General features: G+C 43.2%; 1 protein-coding gene across 1 annotated transcript in view; it reads left to right on the top strand.

Annotated features, from left to right (window-relative positions):
* Positions 1 to 21346, top strand: part of LOC142295957 (calpain-8-like) — a 131286-nt gene that overhangs the window by 58923 nt on the left and 51017 nt on the right. Inside the window, exons 8-12 of the mRNA XM_075339095.1 lie at positions 1628 to 1702; positions 4979 to 5136; positions 7495 to 7655; positions 11849 to 12057; positions 15241 to 15277. Of these exons, the coding sequence (XP_075195210.1) occupies positions 1628 to 1702; positions 4979 to 5136; positions 7495 to 7655; positions 11849 to 12057; positions 15241 to 15277 (640 nt within the window). The remainder of the gene's footprint in view (positions 1 to 1627; positions 1703 to 4978; positions 5137 to 7494; positions 7656 to 11848; positions 12058 to 15240; positions 15278 to 21346) is intronic.

Genomic DNA, 21346 nt, shown 5'->3' with positions numbered 1-21346 from the left:
TTCCTCAGAGCTCCTCACAGCTCGAGGCCTACCACTCAACTCTACTGACACCTCCCACCTCCCTGTCTGACCCCTAGGTGGGCGGCCCTATTCCTGCTTAAGCAGCCCACTGGTGTGCCTGACAGGTGTGGTGCAAGGTGTATCTAGGATTTGTGAATGCTGGTGGAGGCAGTACTGTAGGATAGAGACTCAGAACCATGGGGGGTTGAATACTGCACGGGTAGGGTAGTTTGTACAGTATCCTGTGACGACCTGAATAGTCCAGGGGCGGCACACATGCGCACAAGCCAAAATATCCAGTAGGTTATATTTAAACAGCCTCACACTTTGCCTCTGCAGCTCCCGACGAAGCAGTAGCGAAACGCGTTGAGGTGCAGGGCGGTGTGGTCTGGGGGGTCCTTTTATACGGTGCCCTAGTGGTTATTGTAACCTTTACTATGCTTATCCAGGGGTTAAGTGGGCTTTACACGCTGCGATATCGGTACCGATATCATTAGCGTGCATACCCGCCCCCATCGTCTGTGCGACACGGGCATATCGCTGCCCGTTGCGCACAAAATCGCGCACCCCCGTCACATGGTCTTACCTGCATAGCGACGTCGCTGTGACCGGCGTACTGCCTCCCTTCTAAGGGGGCGGTTCGTGTGGTGTCACAGTGACGTCACTAAGTGGCCGCCCAATCAAAGCAGAGGGGCGAAGATGAGCGGAACCTAACATCCCGCCCACCTCCTTTCTTCCTCATTGCTGGCGGGACGCAGGTAAGGTGAGGTTCCTCGTTCCTGCGGTGTCACATGTAGCGATGTGTGCTGCCACAGGAACGATGAACTACATCGCCCAAGCATCAGCAACGATAATTGTGAATGGACCCCCATGTCACCGATGAGCGATTTTGAACGTTTTTGCGACGATTCAAAATTGCTCATAGGTGTCACACGCAACGAGATCGCTAAAGCGGCCGGATGTGCATCACAAATTCCGTGACCCCAACGAGATCGCTTTAGCGAAATCGTAACGTGTAAAGCCACTTTTAGTGTTATTTGCCTAGATCCATACCTATGCCTAATAGTGGCACACTGTGAGGGGTTAACAGGCTTGCTATTCTCTTTGGTGTGTTTTACCCTCTGAATTTATATTCTGTTATACCTGGACTCTAAGGTGCAATACTGTGTATAGGGAGGATTATGGAGGCCATATAGATCTGGCATGCTCTAGGCACAATTATTATTGTTTTATCGCATTTTCTTTGACCCTATTGATCACGCTGCCCTGTTTTTGCCCTTTTGTTTTTATCCACACGTTGCGCTCTGTGTTACACCTGCGTATGTCCCTAGCATTATAATAAAATATTTTTCTACTGATATCTATCTATTGTAGACATTATTCTATAATGATTTTTGTTGAAAGTCTTTGTTTAGCTTTTTTATGACAATAGGGTGACTTTCCATCCATATATCATTAATATGGACCTTGGTATTCGGTTGTTGTTAACATTTTCATACTGTTAGAGAGATCATTGCCTACCACACCGATACAGTCTGGTGAGAAGTCACAGGTCTTAGTTCTGTGTGTGACGAGAGTTAGCCATTTCTGATTTATTTTCCTTTCATTTTTTTCTCACTCTCTGAAGTTCTGATACGTGGAACACTGTGGATCCCAAAATAAAAGAAGAACTTAACGTTAAGAAAGATGAAGGAGAATTTTGGTGAGTTGTCAGTTTGTCCCCAAAGACCGAACCTGTCTTATGCTCACTTTTCCAGTGTCTTGCCAGGTGCATTATTAAACAATTAGCTACTGAAACAATACCCATTATGTAAGTCCACTTGTCCCTAAAGAAGGTTATCTCCTTGAAGAATCCCAATTTGATAGTGTCTTGAAAATGAACGGATCACAAAGTGTGCTCTACAAGGAACCACAGCTCGAATCTCCGAAGAAAGCTAGCAGTAAATATAGATGAGCGAACCTTAGGCTCGAGGCTCGAGGGTTTGGACTTGGAAAATTACGTGAAAATCCCCATGGTGAGTTGAGCATTGGGCTCATGTCTGAGTGATTACCTGCATTGTCTGCGCTGCTGGAAGTGTTTGTTCGCTTAGGCTTTCATTCAGCATACTGAGATGTTTTGTTCTCTGTGAATTTAAAAAAAAATAAATAAAAAAATGCCCACCCACCTCCGGAAATGTTTAGCTTTAGGTCTATAGCAAAACATTTCCGGAGCAAGGTGGGCGGTGTTTTGTTTTGTTCTTTTAATTCTCCATGAACAAAACAGCTCAGTATGCTGAATGATAGCCTAATTTGAGATGAAAAAACACTCCCAGTAGCGCAGACAATGTAGGTAATAACTCAGACACGAGCCCAGCATGATACTCATCATGGGGATTTTCAAGTCATTTTTCGAGCCTGAACCCCAAGCCTTGAGCCTGAGGTTCACTCACTCTAGCAGTAAGGGCCCCATTTAATGTTTTTACATAAAATTGTAATGTAAGTAGCTCTGAAGAGTCTCAAAATTTTGATGCAATGTGATACTGTGCTAAAAGTTTGCGGCTTGTGGAGATTTTTTCCCTGCTCTGACAAAGTTGATAGGGCTAAAGTGGGACATGTCAATCCAGTCGCCAAATTGATCAGAAGTGGTGGTGTTTTTTCATTTACAAATTCTACTCTAGTTCTTGACTGTAGTAAGATTTGTGGCAAGATGCACATGAAGGCACAGGCCACTTGTCAGATGTACCTGGTTCAATAAGAGACGTGCACCTGCCTATAAATTCAAAACATCTGACCCTGGCAGTAGGACACTAAAGTCAGATTTGTGGCATAAGATACACCAATTCATGATGAGCAGGGTTTGCCATGATCTCCTCCCGTCTTAGTGTTGCTCACTTTGTTGGAATTGGGTGAAAATTGAATGAGATTTTCGCAATGTGTAATTGAATTGAGTTGTCTGTGTATTAATGGATGAAGTAGGACCACCAGAAAGAGAAACCACACTATTCTTTGGCCAAAAGATTAAGTCCCTGAACTGCTGTCCCAACTTAAAGGGAACCAATCACCAGGATTTTTGTATATAACCTAAAGCCAGGGCTATACTGGCACTATCAGGCTGATTCTCTACGTCCCTTTAGTGGTCAGCTCAGATGTTTAGGATTTGAAATTCAAGAAAGTAAAGTTTATAAAATCGGCAGCTACTTGAGTGACAGCAGCTGAGGATCAGATAATATCTGGGGTATTCATAGTTATCCCCTTCCCCTGTTAGAATTAGCATAAGTATTATACCATCGATTTACTTTTTCACTACCAGGACATGTGCCGAGGTCATAACCAGGTGACCAGAAGGAGCGGGGCCTCAGCCAACAAAGCTTATACCAGGAAGCAACATTTTTCTGTTGGCTAAGGCCCCGTCCCTTCTGGTCACATGGGTATGACCTCACACAGGTCCTGCTAGTGAAAAAGTAAATCAATGGTATAATACTTATGCTAATTCTTACAGGGGAGGGGATAGGTATGATTATGACGAGCTCACCGGGGCCATGGGGCACTCGTTACTGGGTCTGTCCTGTCCTGGGTTCCGTGACTCCGTTGGGGTCGTTATAAAATGGTGGGGATTATTTACAAGGGATGATAGTTCGTGACTCCACCTGTGGTACTCGGCCACTTATAGCTGACGCTGCGGGATGGGACCGTTGGGGCAGATGATGATGCAGCTGAGTTAGTACAGCTCTCCACAGGTAGAGCTGGGCCTCAGGGCTGTTGGGAGTAGTACTCCTTGCAAATAATGGAGATGTAAAGGCGTGGTGCAAGGCAAGAGGCGCAGGCGAATAACTGGGCAACACAGGGATGAAGTCTCAACATTTTACAAACTGTTGGAAGTTTCTGGTTCACAGATGCTGCCCCAGGAGTGCCGGGTCCTGCTTTGATGGGCCCCTGTCGATCTCCAAATAGTTCGGATGCACAACCCGGTACAACCTTCTGTGTTCCTTCCCTGGTCATCTTCCTTCTCTGGCCTCTCCCACCTGCCTCGCGCCTACGCACACAGAGCCCCGAGCCGTTGTCCGCGTACCCTGTTGGGTGGCTTGAAGCTCACTCCCTTGGCTCTATGTGGTCACCTTTTCACTGGATGTGTTCGGATGCGGCTTCGGTACTTGCAGTAGCCTTAGCCTCCGGTTTTACTAGTTGAGCTTCTTGGTTACTCTCCTTTAGTCTAGGGACCAGATTCCCGATGCAGCCAAGTCCCTGCACTCCGGTATGTCGGTTGTGGACCAAGGCCATGGGTGTATGGCGCACTTCCTGTGGACTCTAGGACCCCTTCTCTCCTTTTGGTCCTAGAGGGAGCTTCTGCAGATCCAGTCCCCTAGGACCTGTCTCCTCCACGTCCTTTTCCATTCAATTTGTGAGATATTCTGACTAGTTTCACTTTCTCCTCACAGTTCTGGGTGTCCACCCACCAGCTAACCCCACCTCCAAGCTGGCTGTGTAAGAACCATGGCCTGATGGGGTGTTGGTAAATAAAGAGTGGGTCTGTGTTTGTGTGCAACGAGCTGTGACCTCCTGCTTACCCGGGAATGGGATACCACACCTCAGCCTGAGGCGCAGTACCTCTGTGATGACTGGAGCCTCAGGGGCGCCACAAATACCCCCCTCAGATATTATCTGATCCTCAGCTGCTGTCACTCAAGAAGCTGATGATTTTATAAACTTTACTTTCTTGAATGTGAAACCTAAACATCCGAGCTGACCACTAAAGGTATGTAGAGAATCTGCCTGATAGGGCCAGTATAGCACTAGCTTTAGGTTATATCTGAAAATCCTGGTGATTGGTTCCCTTTAAGGATCTCCTGAGTTTTCGAAACTGGATATGTGTCCTGCCATGAGCTCATTATTCAGATATGCCGCGTCCCTCTACATCCACATTTAGATAGTTTCTTTCCAAGTGATTATGAGAAATGAAACGTTTGTAAAATTTCTAAAAGCATGATTTGGTTATTTGCAGGATGGCTTTCCCCGACTTTTTGAAAGAGTATCAGCGAGTGGAGATATGTCACCTCACAATGAGTGAGATCTGCTGTGGTGACGACTTTAAGTGGAGCCTTACAGAATTCAGTGGAAGCTGGAAAGTCGGAAGCTCGTCTGGAGGGAATAAATCTCTGAGTAAGAATGGCTGTACTGTGAAAACATGCCCATCACTACCAAACATTTATATGTGAGAGAATCAAGAAAGCTGCCCTTATGAGGCCACATCTCAATTCCCAGCGGTCGTGACTTTCATGGGTATCATTGCTAAATTTTTAGAAAAAAAAAAAGTTTGCAACTTAAGGCCCCGTTACACAAAGCGACGTATCTAACGATATATTGCCGGGGTCACGGATTCTGTGACGCTCATCCGGCATCGTTAGCGACGTCGTTGCGTGTGACACCAACGAGCGGCCATTAATGATGTAAAATACTCACCTTATCGTTGATCGTTGACACATCATTCATTTTCAAAAAATCGTTGATTGTTGAGGACGCAGGTTGTTCGTCGTTCCCGAGGCAGCACACATCGCTATGTGTGACACCTCGGGAACGACGAACTACAGCTTACCTGCGGCCGCCGGCAATGAGGAAGGAAGGAGGTGGGCGGGATGTTCGGCCCGCTCATTTCTGCCCCTCTGCTTCTATTGGGCGGCTGCTTAGTGACACCGCTGTGACGCCGCACGAACCGTCCCCTTAGAAAGGAGGAGGTTCGCCGGGAACAGCGACGTCGCTAGACAGGTAAGTCCGTGTGACGGGTCATAACGATGTTGTGCGCCACGGGCAACGATTTGCCTGTGACGCACAACCGATGGGGGCGGGTGCTTTCACCAGCAACATCGCTAGCGATGTCGCTGCGTGTAAAGCCCCCTTTACCTCTTATTACAAATCCATAAATCCTCTTCTTGAGAATGATGGTATTTTTGATTTTATAGATTACTGCTCATTGCCAACGTTATCGGCCATTTATGCAGTTTATCAATGTTGGTTGGTTTCCTAGACAAGGAATGCTTTCTTGCTTGCAAGTTCTTTCTTTATATATCTGAAGCTGGCCAAATCACTGGATCCAGCCAATTGTGCTCCTCTGAAGCTGCCTCTGCTTACAGCACGAGAGATCGCACCGTTCAGACCTTCAGGAGCGCATCGTTCCATGGCAAGCCAAGAATTCTGGAGGCAAAGGAGTGGTGCGCTCCTGAAGAAAGAAGACTAGATAAGAGGAGGTAAATGGAAGGGAGCAATTCATGCAGAAACATACAACTCAATGGGTTTGTTTGAAGTCTGTATACATGGAGGCATAAAGGTTCTCTTATATAGGTACAAAACAGCAGGATATATAGTAATCTGTCAGCAGGTTTTTGCTATGTAAGCTGAAGCCAGCATGCTGTAAGGGTTAACACAGAAATTTCAGGCATGCCTGTTTTCACAGTCTGATCTTTTGTTTATTTGCTATGTTTGTTTAAGAAGCAGGACCCTTATCATTACAGGACTAGAAACGCATATGCACAGCAGTCCAATACGCCCCCTCCTGTTATTGACACCTTACTGTCAATGTACAATCTCATATATGCTACAGATTTATATTATGTCAGAACAGCTGCAGCCAGTAATCTTAAGGCCCTGTCACACACGTCAATTTATCATGCGATCGTACCCGCCCCCATCGTTTGTGCATCATGGGCAATTTGTTGCCCGTGTCGCACAAAGTCAGTCAACCCTGTCCCACGTACTTACCTCCTGAATGACCTCGCTGTGGGCGGCGAACATCCTCTTCCTGAAGGGGGAGGGATGTTCGGCGTCACAGCGACGTCACACAGCGGTAGCCCAATAGAAGCGGAGGGGCGGAGATGAGCGGGACATAACAACCTGCCCACCTCCTTCCTTCCGCATTGCCGGCGGGACGCATGTAAGCTGTGTTCGTCGTTCCCTAGGTGTCACACGGAGCGATGTGTGCTGCCACAGAAAGACGAACAACCTGCATCGAATGCAGGAATGTGACCGATATTTTGAAAATGAACGACGTGTCAACGAGCAACAATAAGGTGAGTATTTTTGCTCGATAACAGTCGCTCGTAGCTGTCACACGCTACGATATGTCAAACGATGCCAGGTGTGCGTCACGGAATCCGTGACGCCGACGACATATCGCCCGATATATCGTAGCGTGTAACGGGGCCTTAGGTGATACATTGTTGGATTAAGATTCTCCTTGACTACATCATGCTGCTCACATGATGTAGCAAAAACCTGCTGACAGATTCCCCTCAAGTTGTTTCCAAAAATATTTTGATATCTTTATATGCATCACAAATGTTATCTGCTTTTTAGGGTGGAATTTTCTAAAAAAAAACTTGGATTATCAAACAAGGTCATACCATATAACACACATGCACTGTAGAAATAAATAAAACATAATAGAGAAATATCATGCAGGGGAACAAATCCATTACTGTAAATTAGTACATCTCTACTACTACTAATAAGAATACTCTTTTACAGAAACATTTTGTATCAACCCTCAGTATCGGATCACACTGGAAGCTCCGGATGGCGATAACAGCAAAGAGTGTACGATGATTGTGTCTCTACAACAGAAGGATCGAAGAAAGATAAAACATGAGTGTGCGGCTTTCCTTTTTTTGGCCGTCTATGTATATAAGGTTGTTATACTTTTTTTATTAGTTATATAATTTTATTTATACTTGCTAACTTTTAGTGTTGCCCTTCTGGGTATCGCCTCAAGTGAAGTAGTTTTATGTGACGCAACTACTGATGAACATAGAACTGGCTACTGGAGACCCAAGGGTGAAGCCACCAGAGATAGATGAAGGGCGTAGTGTGGGGTTCCTGAGCATTGTCATGAATAACTAGAAAAGAGGAGTTCAAAAATCCGGAAAATACTCAATGGTTTATCTACATGTTTCAAGGCACACTTGCCTCTTCATGAGGATTAGAGATGAGTGAACCCGAGGTTTGGTGTTTGTACCAAACACCGACGTTACAAAAAAAAACAAAGTTTGTATTCAGAGTTCGGGTGCTTTACGTATGCTGAGTGATAGGCGGACCCAGACTGTAAAAGTACATATACAATGAAGGTTAATTATCGGACCCGGAAGGAATGTGTGACCTAGAAGCAGCGTACTGCCATGACAGATCCTCGGTAAGTACAGAGCATGTGCTCCTATCACCCTATCCCTCCTACCAACATTTTTAATCTCCGGATTCTGATCCCCTTAGACTTATATGGGAATCAGATTACGGACCCGAACAGGATTTAAAAAAAAAGATAACAGGGACCCACCGGTCGCGGTTTTCTGTGAGTTCGCCTATCACTAATTCTGACCACTCGAGCTAGCATCACTGTGCTCGGGTAAGCTTGATGCTCAGCCCAATGCAAGCTGCTTGTAGTGTTTGAATCGCTTGCCCTTGGGGTAACAGCAGCATGATCGGATGTAGTGTGCAACCCCCTAAAAAATATGGAAAAATCCACCCACTCAACCAAACTTCAATGGGTCCACTCATCTGTAATCAGGATATAACTACAAAAAGAACACTTCACAATCAGTGTGATACATTATAAGAAAAAAACTTCTCTATCCAACATCTATACCATTGTCACAAAGGCATCAGTTGCTCTCAGGGATAGCTCTTCATCCCATTTTTGTCCCCCCCTCCCCCCTGATTTTTCCTTCCAGTTCACCCACTTTATCATCCATATTTATCCATGTTATCCCCCCTTTTAGCTTCTAGAGACAGATGTTTCGCCATCACATACAAGGGGCTGAAATAACTCATACACACATTAGCAGTTACCCATACCATTTCCATCAGTGATCCTTCTATTAAATAAAATGGCGCTGCTTTCCCATCATTCCCATGCCCTGACCATTCATCTGCATCCAGCATTCACTCAAATCCAAAGACATTTCCCTGCACTGTTTCCGCCAGAGACCTCACAACAGTCAGGACAGTCCAGTAGTTGGGACAAGACCTAAGTCGACACCATGCTTCATAGCGCTCAATGGATGGGAACTTTTTTTTTTTTTTCCCCACGCCCCAGATAGCGCTGAACTCTAGTAACACCGAGCGTCCGGTAAATTCCCTGTTCTCTTCACATACAAACCTTTGAGCAGCGGCGTCTTCTACTACATGCAATGTAAAGTCGCCAATGTTTGCACAGAAGTTTTCAGTGCATCCCCAATAATGTCACACTCTCTTCCCTAGTATCAATTGTTTTCTTGCATCTCATAATTTAATATTTACTAAATAGCTATGTAATATTATTCTCTCACTCCTGCTCGTATTCTTTGCAGATTCATAGTCCCGCTTTTTTTTTCCACACAAGACCTTTTCCCATATGGCTTGCCACGATAATTAACACACCACTCTAATAAAAAGAACAATGAAAAAGCAAGTTCAAACCCAAAAAGTGTTTTTGTTTTATTTTTTTTATTTCTGTTTATTATTTTATAAAGCATATATTCCTCCACTTTTGCATTTTATTTCTGTTAACCACTTAATAATACACAATATTTGACTCACTATGACAACATAAATTCTTCTCCAAAAATGTGTTTTTATTTCAAGTCATGCATTGACTTTGAAACATCTACAGCTGCACACTAAAATGTTAACAATGAATAAGGGAACTCTGGCATTTCATTACTGCTCTAGAAATATTTGAAAAAAAGAGGTATTTTGCTTATGTATTGGCCAATGCATGTGAGCATGATAACCAACGGCAAGGCAATCTCTGTATATCGGGAACCTAACTTGAAATGCCACTCTGGGTTAAAAACCTCCATGTCTGGGCATTGAACTTTGACGCTCCTTGTGTTCCTTTTTACGCTCTTTCTTCAAAGCCAAACCGTAAAAAGTAGTCTGTTCCGCTTGTTGACATTATGGTTATATCCTGATCAAAAGGCAAGTGACTCTTGAAACGCATAGATATCTTGTCTGAGGAACCGCACACTGCTCCTCTCATCTATCTCTGGAGACTTCACCCATGGGTCTGCAGCAGCCAGTTCTATGTTCATCAGTATATGCATCACACACAACTACAACACATGAGTAGATATCCTCATCCTTCATCTCTTTTAATCAGTTAAAACCCTATTGCACCTATTTTCTGCCCTAGTTTCTCCTTAATTTTTCCCCCATAGCATACAATATTTTTCAAGTCACTGCCCATCCACATGTCCTGCAAGTCTTTTCCTTAACGTTGTGGTTCTGTCATGAAATGGAGTATCCTGAGATTCTGCACAAACAAAAAACTTTCCAAGGGTTACTTTCTGGGAGGTTTCAGGTGGCGCCATTAAGTCTTCCCTTTTTCCAGGTGGATTGTACTTTTCCACATATTTCATTCATTTTATTAATTTCATGCTTTCCAACTGGCCCATATCTAACAAGAAATTCCCAGATTTGGAATTTTTATGCTATGCCTATTTTCAACTGTATCTGCATCCTTATGACATAGATACAGTTATGATAGTAGTGGATAAGGGAGCCGATAGCTCCCTGCTCCAACGACTAAACCTGTGTCTTGGCTCTGAGCAGTATAAGGCTCAATGTAGCAGGTGTTATGAATTTGCTAGATCATGCCTGCCACCTGAGCCACACACAGTTAAAATTGAAGCAGACCTGGAGGGGCACCATAAGGTTGGTGGTAAACGTTGGGCATTATTTTTAGTTTTAAGGGGAATTGTGGGGACATCATGCGGTGGCAACATTATACTATGTGTGTGGGCCATCTTGAGGCATTATAATGTAGGGGTACCTTGGAGCATTCTGCTTCAAAGTTTTGGAGGAATACTATTATACCTTCAAGGGATAAAGCACACAATGTAGACACTGTGTTATGTCTCATGGAATGTCTAAGAAGGTGGAACACAAAATGAGTAGTCAAGAAAATCCAAACAAAGATTCAATGTATCAAGTTTAGCTGGAGGGTTGCTTTAATTTTCTATTCCTACTGTATATCTATCATAAAAAGTGAAATAAGAACCCAATATTTAACTCATGCTAGTATCCTGACTTCTGCTTATATCAGAGCCATGACAGACATATCAGATCCACACACCAAGACAGACTCCAATGACACTATTGGAATCTATCAACATTCCTTAGAGGTTTCAATATTATTGCAACAGAAGCAATAGACACAATGGCATTCTTGTTGTAACATGCAACAGCTCTTGTGAAATCTGTTTATTTATGTATTACATGCACAGCAATTTATTAAAATGGCCACATGTAATACTAAATTTCTATTGCTTCGTAAACAAGTAACCAGGCCCAACTTCGATCAAGAAAAATCTGCCAGATTGGTGATAATAAAGTAATTGCTGCTCTTAAATAAAGATATTGCCTCTGCCATCAGTCACACAATTTATTAAAATGGCGACATGTAATACGAAATGTCTATTGCCTCGTAAAAAATTTATCCAGGCTCAACTTCGATCAAGAATACTTAGCCAGATTGGTGACGATAAAGTGATCATTGCCGCTGCTCTTAAATAAAGATGTTGCCTCTGCCATCAGTCACGCAATGTATTAAAATGGCCACATGTAATACTAAATTTCTATTGCTTCATAAACATTTAAACATTTAACCTGGCTCAACTTCGATCAAGAATAATCAGCCAAATTGGTGACCGTAAAGTGATCGCTGCTGTTATATAAAGATGTTGTCTCTGCCATCAAAGTCTTTAAATTAATAGACGTAATTTCTTTGAAACTTTGATATAATTTTGGAATATTTCCAAGCAATGATTACAATCCTTCTCCCCTCTAATGCCATAGCTACATCTCTTTGTTTCTATATTTTTACTATTTGATGTATATTGATGTACAGGTCAGCCCTTCAGATAAAATTCCTTTGGGTAAGGCGTTCTTCAAAGACAATGATTATGTAGGATTCAGTGACTTTGATTGCATGCGGGAGATGTCGAAACGATTTGAGCTTCTTCCTGGGGATTATATCATTGTGCCAGCCATCTTTAATGCAACACAAGAAGCTGATTACTATCTCCGTGTCTTTACTGAGAAACCAACCAAAGCAGAGTGAGTACTTTATAAAGAAAAGATTTCCTTTATTTTGGACTATCTCCTTTAAATTAAAATTATTTTTTTGTAAATGCTTATGTTATTATCTTAAAGGGGTTGTCCACTACTTTGACATTCATAGCTTATCCTTAGAATAGGTCATGAATGTCTGATCATCCGGGGTTCGGCACCCGGCATCCTTGCCGATCAGTGGTTCTCTGTCCTGACGGCAGCAGTAGGCAGCCATAAATGATCAGCTTTGGCGTTGCTCTGGCTTCTGATAGCAGCAGCGGCCGGGTACTGCACAACCGCCTCCTATTGATCAGAATGGGAGGCGGATGTGCAGTACCCGGTCTTGGTCACTATCAGAAGATGGAGCAGCGCCGAAGCTGAGCATTTCCGGCTGCCTGATGCCGCCGCTGGGATCGAAAACAGCTGATCGGCAGGGGTGTGGGGTTTCTGACCTCGGCCGATCAAGTGTTAATGACCTATCCTATGGATAGGCTAACAATGTAAAAGTAGTGGACAACCTCTTTAACGTAAAGTGGATTTTTACCCAAATTGTTAATGTGGCCATGTTATAGTAAATCAAATGTCAAAGCTATTGGATTCAGAAAGAAAAGAGGGCTTAATGTGCAGTAATTGAATACCACAATCATCAACCGGAATCACAACCAATTATATTGCATATAAAATCATTTTTATTATAAATACATGTAAAAGAGATTGGATAATAATCAGGTTTAAATACGTCACAGTACAAAAATAATATTACAGGAGAAACAAGAACAAGGAGAAGAAGCACATTGACCCAAACATGAAAGGTAAGAGGGGCTCACTACTAAGTAACCCATGGAATATGTCATGAAACCAATTGATAATGTAAGCAACACTACTCCATAGGGAAATAGGGGAAGTAAGATCAAGCAGTCAGAAAAGGAATCAAAATCCAAAATCTATGATCCTATATTCCATGTGCCGTCTAATGCATAAATAACTCAATCATAATTTATAAACGATTGAGATTAAAGCCAGATCGAACTTACCCATATGAGCAGTCACACCACCGAGGTCAGAGATCGTGTGCCCCTACGCGTCTCGCTCAAAGCTTCATAAGGGGGAGGTGAAAAGGAAAAAGTGCCGATGGTAAGCATGACGCCGGGTGAGGTTTTCAAACGTTACCGCCAGAATTGATAGGTGAGTCACAATATGTGCACTATCCCAGCCACGGCGCGCGCGTCCATGTCACCATCCCCGCCCACGTCACTTCCGGCACTCCAGCGGTGAAGCAAAAAATGTCAGCGCCTCGGAGGCCATCAGGAACAAGCGCAGGGGGATAAAATGGAGGCGCGCGCACAAGGCAACCACATGTACTTAAAGTGACAGATGAAACCGGGCCAGGCGCATGCGCATTACGCAAATCCCGCTTCAACAGTCACTAACAAGAAGAAAGAAGGAACGGAACAGTAAATGATAAAAAAGAGTCATATTTAACAGTATATATCAAAGAACTGTCCATGAGAAGGATGAGTATACAAAAGAGGAGGGGGCAAAGAAAGAGTGTGTTCAAAAATCATGCAGAATCGCAGATGTAATCCTCTAAGCCAAAATATGACAAAAAATGGATGCAGAACGGCATGAAAAATCAATGTGTATCCCTCACTACAAATCAATAGACAACACGGTGTCTAAATCCATTCCTTAATATATGTGATATAAGATTACAAAAAAAGGGAGGGAAAGTAAAGTAGCCAAAGTATATAGAGTAGTGTATTATTGTACTAGTAGTATAAAAATATATTACTATATGCAAATAAACCAGTCCCAAAGTGGGAAATTCTGTCATACACCTTCTACACATAAATTGACTAATCCCAAATGGAAGAACAATTGAAACTGTATATATCACATAGTCATATCCATATAGCAGAAAAGCACATACATATATGAATATAAATATCCCATAAAGATGTCATCCACTTTCTTTTGTTTTTGTTCTTTCTTCATAGATGGTATTTGACCATAGGACAGTGCTGTAGAGGTGAACTTGGCTTGATTCATATACTGGCGTTAGACAAGAAGACCTCATCACCGGCAAAGTAAAAAATCACTGGAACCTATCAAAATCCAAAATATACATCCAATTAAAAAGTGCACACAAAAAGAGAAAAAACATGAAAGGGAAAGGAAACTTAAAAACACCGCATAAAAAATGGGAAAAATTATCCGTTTGAAAAAAGAGGCATGAAAAAACATACATTATCACGGCCGTGAACAAAACACGGAATTACAGTTGTGTAGCGAATGCGAGTGGATAGTAAATTACTATAGAAATGGTAAGAAGCTAAGTGTCTCATTTAGTCCAAGAGGTGAGACTGTATCCAGTCTCACTATCCACTCGCATTCGCGTTTGGCCAAGGCTTTCTTATAGTCACCCCCTCGTATCCCAAGATGTATGACATCAATCCCCATAAACTTGAATTCGTCAGGTTTACATCTATGGTGGGTCTTGAAGTGGCTTGGTATGGTTTTGAGGATATGGATATTCGTTTCCTCACGAGCCGCTACGATATCCCGAACGTGTTCCCTTATACGCTTACGAAACTCACGTGACGTGAGTCCAATGTAAACAAGGTTGCACTTACATCTAGCGTAATATATGACATTTGAGGTTCGGCAAGAAATATAATGTCTCACCTCAAATGTCTTACCACCATCTGATGATAAAAACGTGTTAGCCCGTACCATATTTCGACAAGCCAAACAAGATCCACAGGGGGCTGCAATTACTGCACATTAAGCCCTCTTTTCTTTTTGAATCCAATATCCTTTATCTTGAGGCCGTGCTTTAGCGGTCATGAGATAACCGCATATATGGTTCCACAATTGCGGGCCTTTCTGTTATCAAATGTCAAAGCTGCAGCCAAAGTTTGGAAAATATATATTTTCTTAATAGAGATTTTGCCTTTTTTTAAAGAGCTGGAGCCTCCATTTTGGTAAAATTAGCAACAGGAAAGTCTTATTATTAGTTGTCCTCTTTGAATGGTCTTCAAACTAGTAAGACTGCACTTCCTGTTTCCCCTGTAACTTTTGACTTTTATGATTGGGAGGACATTTGTATTAGAGGTTAAGGAAAATGAACACATTTGTTTTTATCATAAATGACTCTCTTGATTTACTTCTACTTTTGTTTTATTCTAGGGAAACGGAGGGCGATTTGCGGATAGCTGTATGCCCGGTAAGATGGTTATACCTTTATGTATGAACCTAATACATCAAACTGTGATAGAGGAAAAAACTAATCTTCTTGCCCAGATAGGTTATATGTACAGTATTTTAATGGGCTAGTCCAGGGAACATTGTAGATACTGGAAGAGTGGTACCCCAAAATACCAGAACTGTCTAGGGATAATAGTGTTAGCAATCTATGTTCTGTTATTTATAGCTGATTTGTACTGTATTAATGTGTTGTTCACTTTATTTTGTATGACCTTGCACTTTGATATCGGTGGTTCTCTCTAGGTACGTAGGCTGGAAAATACGCCTATTCCTCGTTCCGCTCACAGGGCGAGGACTCTATCAGCTGGTCCACGGAACCGAGCGCACCGTTCACTTGGCTGGGGGAGCAAAATGGACCAACCGTCGAGTCTTTACTACTCCTACTGGAGGTGGCAGCAGGTACACACGCTAGTAAGCAGCTGGCAGACGTCAGCCCCAGGGGATCTGCGTTATCCCGGCAGCTGGTGCCACGAGCACAATGCAGTCTCTGGAAGTAATGACAGCAACAGCAAGTGGAGTCGTGGATTTGTCCAGGATGGATGGATGGAGCAGCAACCGGTGTGGATACTTGCAGTGGTGGGCATCGTGGTAGCTGGCCAGTGTGGATGGTAGCCGCAGCAGCCGGACAACAAACTTACACAGCACTGAAATAAAGATAAGCCTCTTTGCTGACCTGAAAGGTACTTCTGGGTAAGGATATGCTGGTCCTTTAAGAAGAGGGGCGTGGCTGCGCATGCACCCTTTGGGCAGTACCAGAAAGCCTTTGATGTGTACACAGGCTCTAGGAGACAGCATGGACGAGAGTGGGTCAGCCACTGCAGCTGAGAGAACCAACTTCCCGACCGGAGGAGGGGGGCAGAGCAGCATGGGGATACCGGTATAGGCGTTACAGTACCCCCTTATGTCCTTCCTTTTCCAGGAATTTCTTAAGGAGAAGAAGAGCGTTAAAATTCTCCTTTGGTTCTCATGACCTCTTCTCAGGACCAAACCCCTTCCAATCCACCAAATAGAATGTTTTACCTCAGACCTTTCTAACAGCAAGGATGGCCTTTACCTCAATGGTGTCTTCATCACTGACTGGAGGAGGCGATATACCTGGATCCCTGTAGTAGGGGCTCAGGATAACAGGTTTGAGGAGGGACACATGGAACGAGTTGGGGATGTGTAGGAAGGCGCAGGAGCTTCAACTTTAGGACACCTTGGAAACAACAAAGAGCCAGCACCAATGTGCACTAAGGCATCAAATATTCCAAACTGCATTATAAAAAATTTTTTTTTGAGATTTTTGGCAAAAAATTGCAATTTCTTGAGCTGCTTCGCCACGTCACGGCAAATCTCATTTGAAGCAGTCCTACACTAAAATATTTTTATAAAATGTGCCATGCGGCCTCACACATGAATAACAGAACTGCTCTCAGCAGCACTCACCTGGTCTATTGCAGTCCCGTACCCATGACTGAGTCACGGTTGTGGGCGGGACAGGTCCAAGCAAATGCTGCATGAAGTATATATATAGCCTGTGGACAAAGCCTGATGATCCAATGTGAACAGTCACCAAACGCCAAAATCTATACAGATGGAATACATCCCAAATTGGGGTGCGTAGCAAGGTGGAGGTCAACCACCGACCAATTCAACAAAGAAACAACAAAGAGCCAGCACCAATGTGCACTAAGGCATCAAATATTCCAAACTGCATTATAAAAAATTTTTTTTGAGATTTTTGGCAAAAAATTGCAATTTCTTGAGCTGCTTCGCCACGTCACGGCAAATCTCATTTGAAGCAGTCCTACACTAAAATATTTTTATAAAATGTGCCATGCGGCCTCACACATGAATAACAGAACTGCTCTCAGCAGCACTCACCTGGTCTATTGCAGTCCCGTACCCATGACTGAGTCACGGTTGTGGGCGGGACAGGTCCAAGCAAATGCTGCATGAAGTATATATATAGCCTGTGGACAAAGCCTGATGATCCAATGTGAACAGTCACCAAACGCCATTTATAAAAATATTTTAGTGTAGGACTGCTTCAAATGAGATTTGCCGTGACGTGGCGAAGCAGCTCAAGAAATTGCAATTTTTTGCCAAAAATCTCAAAAAAAATTTTTATAATGCAGTTTGGAATATTTGATGCCTTAGTGCACATTGGTGCTGGCTCTTTGTTGTTTCTTTGATGAATTGGTCGGTGGTTGACCTCCACCTTGCTATGCACCCCAATTTGGGATGTATTCCATCTGTATAGATTTTGGCGTTTGGTGACTGTTCACATTGGGTCATCAGGCTTTGTCCACAGGCTATATATATACTTCATGCAGCATTTGCTTGAACCTGTCCCGCCCACAGCCATGACTCAGTCATGGGTACGGGACTGCCATAGACCAGGTGAGTGCTGCTGAGAGCAGTTCTGCTATTTATATGTGAGGCCGCATGGCACATTTTATAAAAATATTTTAGTGTAGGACTGCTTCAAATGAGATTTGCCGTGACGTGGCGAAGCAGCTCAAGAAATTGCAATTTTTTGCCAAAAATCTCAAAAAAAATTTTTATAATGCAGTTTGGAATATTTGATGCCTTAGTGCACATTGGTGCTGGCTCTTTGTTGTTTCTTTGTTGAATTGGTCGGTGGTTGACCTCCACCTTGCTATGCACCCCAATTTGGGATGTATTCCATCTGTATAGATTTTGGCGTTTGGTGACTGTTCACATTGGGTCATCAGGCTTTGTCCACAGGCTATATATATACTTCATGCAGCATTTGCTTGAACCTGTCCCGCCCACAGCCATGACTCAGTCATGGGTACGGGACTGCCATAGACCAGGTGAGTGCTGCTGAGAGCAGTTCTGCTATTTATATGTGAGGCCGCATGGCACATTTTATAAAAATATTTTAGTGTAGGACTGCTTCAAATGAGATTTGCCGTGACGTGGCGAAGCAGCTCAAGAAATTGCAATTTTTTGCCAAAAATCTCAAAAAAAATTTTTATAATGCAGTTTGGAATATTTGATGCCTTAGTGCACATTGGTGCTGGCTCTTTGTTGTTTCTTTGTTGAATTGGTCGGTGGTTGACCTCCACCTTGCTATGCACCCCAATTTGGGATGTATTCCATCTGTATAGATTTTGGCGTTTGGTGACTGTTCACATTGGGTCATCAGGCTTTGTCCACAGGCTATATATATACTTCATGCAGCATTTGCTTGAACCTGTCCCGCCCACAGCCATGACTCAGTCATGGGTACGGGACTGCCATAGACCAGGTGAGTGCTGCTGAGAGCAGTTCTGCTATTTATATGTGAGGCCGCATGGCACATTTTATAAAAATATTTTAGTGTAGGACTGCTTCAAATGAGATTTGCCGTGACGTGGCGAAGCAGCTCAAGAAATTGCAATTTTTTGCCAAAAATCTCAAAAAAAATTTTTATAATGCAGTTTGGAATATTTGATGCCTTAGTGCACATTGGTGCTGGCTCTTTGTTGTTTCTTTGTTGAATTGGTCGGTGGTTGACCTCCACCTTGCTATGCACCCCAATTTGGGATGTATTCCATCTGTATAGATTTTGGCGTTTGGTGACTGTTCACATTGGGTCATCAGGCTTTGTCCACAGGCTATATATATACTTCATGCAGCATTTGCTTGAACCTGTCCCGCCCACAGCCATGACTCAGTCATGGGTACGGGACTGCCATAGACCAGGTGAGTGCTGCTGAGAGCAGTTCTGCTATTTATATGTGAGGCCGCATGGCACATTTTATAAAAATATTTTAGTGTAGGACTGCTTCAAATGAGATTTGCCGTGACGTGGCGAAGCAGCTCAAGAAATTGCAATTTTTTGCCAAAAATCTCAAAAAAAATTTTTATAATGCAGTTTGGAATATTTGATGCCTTAGTGCACATTGGTGCTGGCTCTTTGTTGTTTCTTTGTTGAATTGGTCGGTGGTTGACCTCCACCTTGCTATGCACCCCAATTTGGGATGTATTCCATCTGTATAGATTTTGGCGTTTGGTGACTGTTCACATTGGGTCATCAGGCTTTGTCCACAGGCTATATATATACTTCATGCAGCATTTGCTTGAACCTGTCCCGCCCACAGCCATGACTCAGTCATGGGTACGGGACTGCCATAGACCAGGTGAGTGCTGCTGAGAGCAGTTCTGCTATTTATATGTGAGGCCGCATGGCACATTTTATAAAAATATTTTAGTGTAGGACTGCTTCAAATGAGATTTGCCGTGACGTGGCGAAGCAGCTCAAGAAATTGCAATTTTTTGCCAAAAATCTCAAAAAAAATTTTTATAATGCAGTTTGGAATATTTGATGCCTTAGTGCACATTGGTGCTGGCTCTTTGTTGTTTCTTTGTTGAATTGGTCGGTGGTTGACCTCCACCTTGCTATGCACCCCAATTTGGGATGTATTCCATCTGTATAGATTTTGGCGTTTGGTGACTGTTCACATTGGGTCATCAGGCTTTGTCCACAGGCTATATATATACTTCATGCAGCATTTGCTTGAACCTGTCCCGCCCACAGCCATGACTCAGTCATGGGTACGGGACTGCCATAGACCAGGTGAGTGCTGCTGAGAGCAGTTCTGCTATTTATATGTGAGGCCGCATGGCACATTTTATAAAAATATTTTAGTGTAGGACTGCTTCAAATGAGATTTGCCGTGACGTGGCGAAGCAGCTCAAGAAATTGCAATTTTTTGCCAAAAATCTCAAAAAAAATTTTTATAATGCAGTTTGGAATATTTGATGCCTTAGTGCACATTGGTGCTGGCTCTTTGTTGTTTCTTTGTTGAATTGGTCGGTGGTTGACCTCCACCTTGCTATGCACCCCAATTTGGGATGTATTCCATCTGTATAGATTTTGGCGTTTGGTGACTGTTCACATTGGGTCATCAGGCTTTGTCCACAGGCTATATATATACTTCATGCAGCATTTGCTTGAACCTGTCCCGCCCACAGCCATGACTCAGTCATGGGTACGGGACTGCCATAGACCAGGTGAGTGCTGCTGAGAGCAGTTCTGCTATTTATATGTGAGGCCGCATGGCACATTTTATAAAAATATTTTAGTGTAGGACTGCTTCAAATGAGATTTGCCGTGACGTGGCGAAGCAGCTCAAGAAATTGCAATTTTTTGCCAAAAATCTCAAAAAAAATTTTTATAATGCAGTTTGGAATATTTGATGCCTTAGTGCACATTGGTGCTGGCTCTTTGTTGTTTCTTTGTTGAATTGGTCGGTGGTTGACCTCCACCTTGCTATGCACCCCAATTTGGGATGTATTCCATCTGTATAGATTTTGGCGTTTGGTGACTGTTCACATTGGGTCATCAGGCTTTGTCCACAGGCTATATATATACTTCATGCAGCATTTGCTTGAACCTGTCCCGCCCACAGCCATGACTCAGTCATGGGTACGGGACTGCCATAGACCAGGTGAGTGCTGCTGAGAGCAGTTCTGCTATTTATATGTGAGGCCGCATGGCACATTTTATAAAAATATTTTAGTGTAGGACTGCTTCAAATGAGATTTGCCGTGACGTGGCGAAGCAGCTCAAGAAATTGCAATTTTTTGCCAAAAATCTCAAAAAAAATTTTTATAATGCAGTTTGGAATATTTGATGCCTTAGTGCACATTGGTGCTGGCTCTTTGTTGTTTCTTTGTTGAATTGGTCGGTGGTTGACCTCCACCTTGCTATGCACCCCAATTTGGGATGTATTCCATCTGTATAGATTTTGGCGTTTGGTGACTGTTCACATTGGGTCATCAGGCTTTGTCCACAGGCTATATATATACTTCATGCAGCATTTGCTTGAACCTGTCCCGCCCACAGCCATGACTCAGTCATGGGTACGGGACTGCCATAGACCAGGTGAGTGCTGCTGAGAGCAGTTCTGCTATTTATATGTGAGGCCGCATGGCACATTTTATAAAAATATTTTAGTGTAGGACTGCTTCAAATGAGATTTGCCGTGACGTGGCGAAGCAGCTCAAGAAATTGCAATTTTTTGCCAAAAAT

This window comes from Anomaloglossus baeobatrachus, chromosome 3 (genome assembly GCF_048569485.1).
Source record: "Anomaloglossus baeobatrachus isolate aAnoBae1 chromosome 3, aAnoBae1.hap1, whole genome shotgun sequence".
Taxonomy (NCBI): Eukaryota; Metazoa; Chordata; class Amphibia; order Anura; family Aromobatidae; genus Anomaloglossus; species Anomaloglossus baeobatrachus.
The sequence above is the reverse complement of the archived record's forward strand: the minus strand, read 5'-3'. Positions and strand labels throughout refer to the sequence as shown.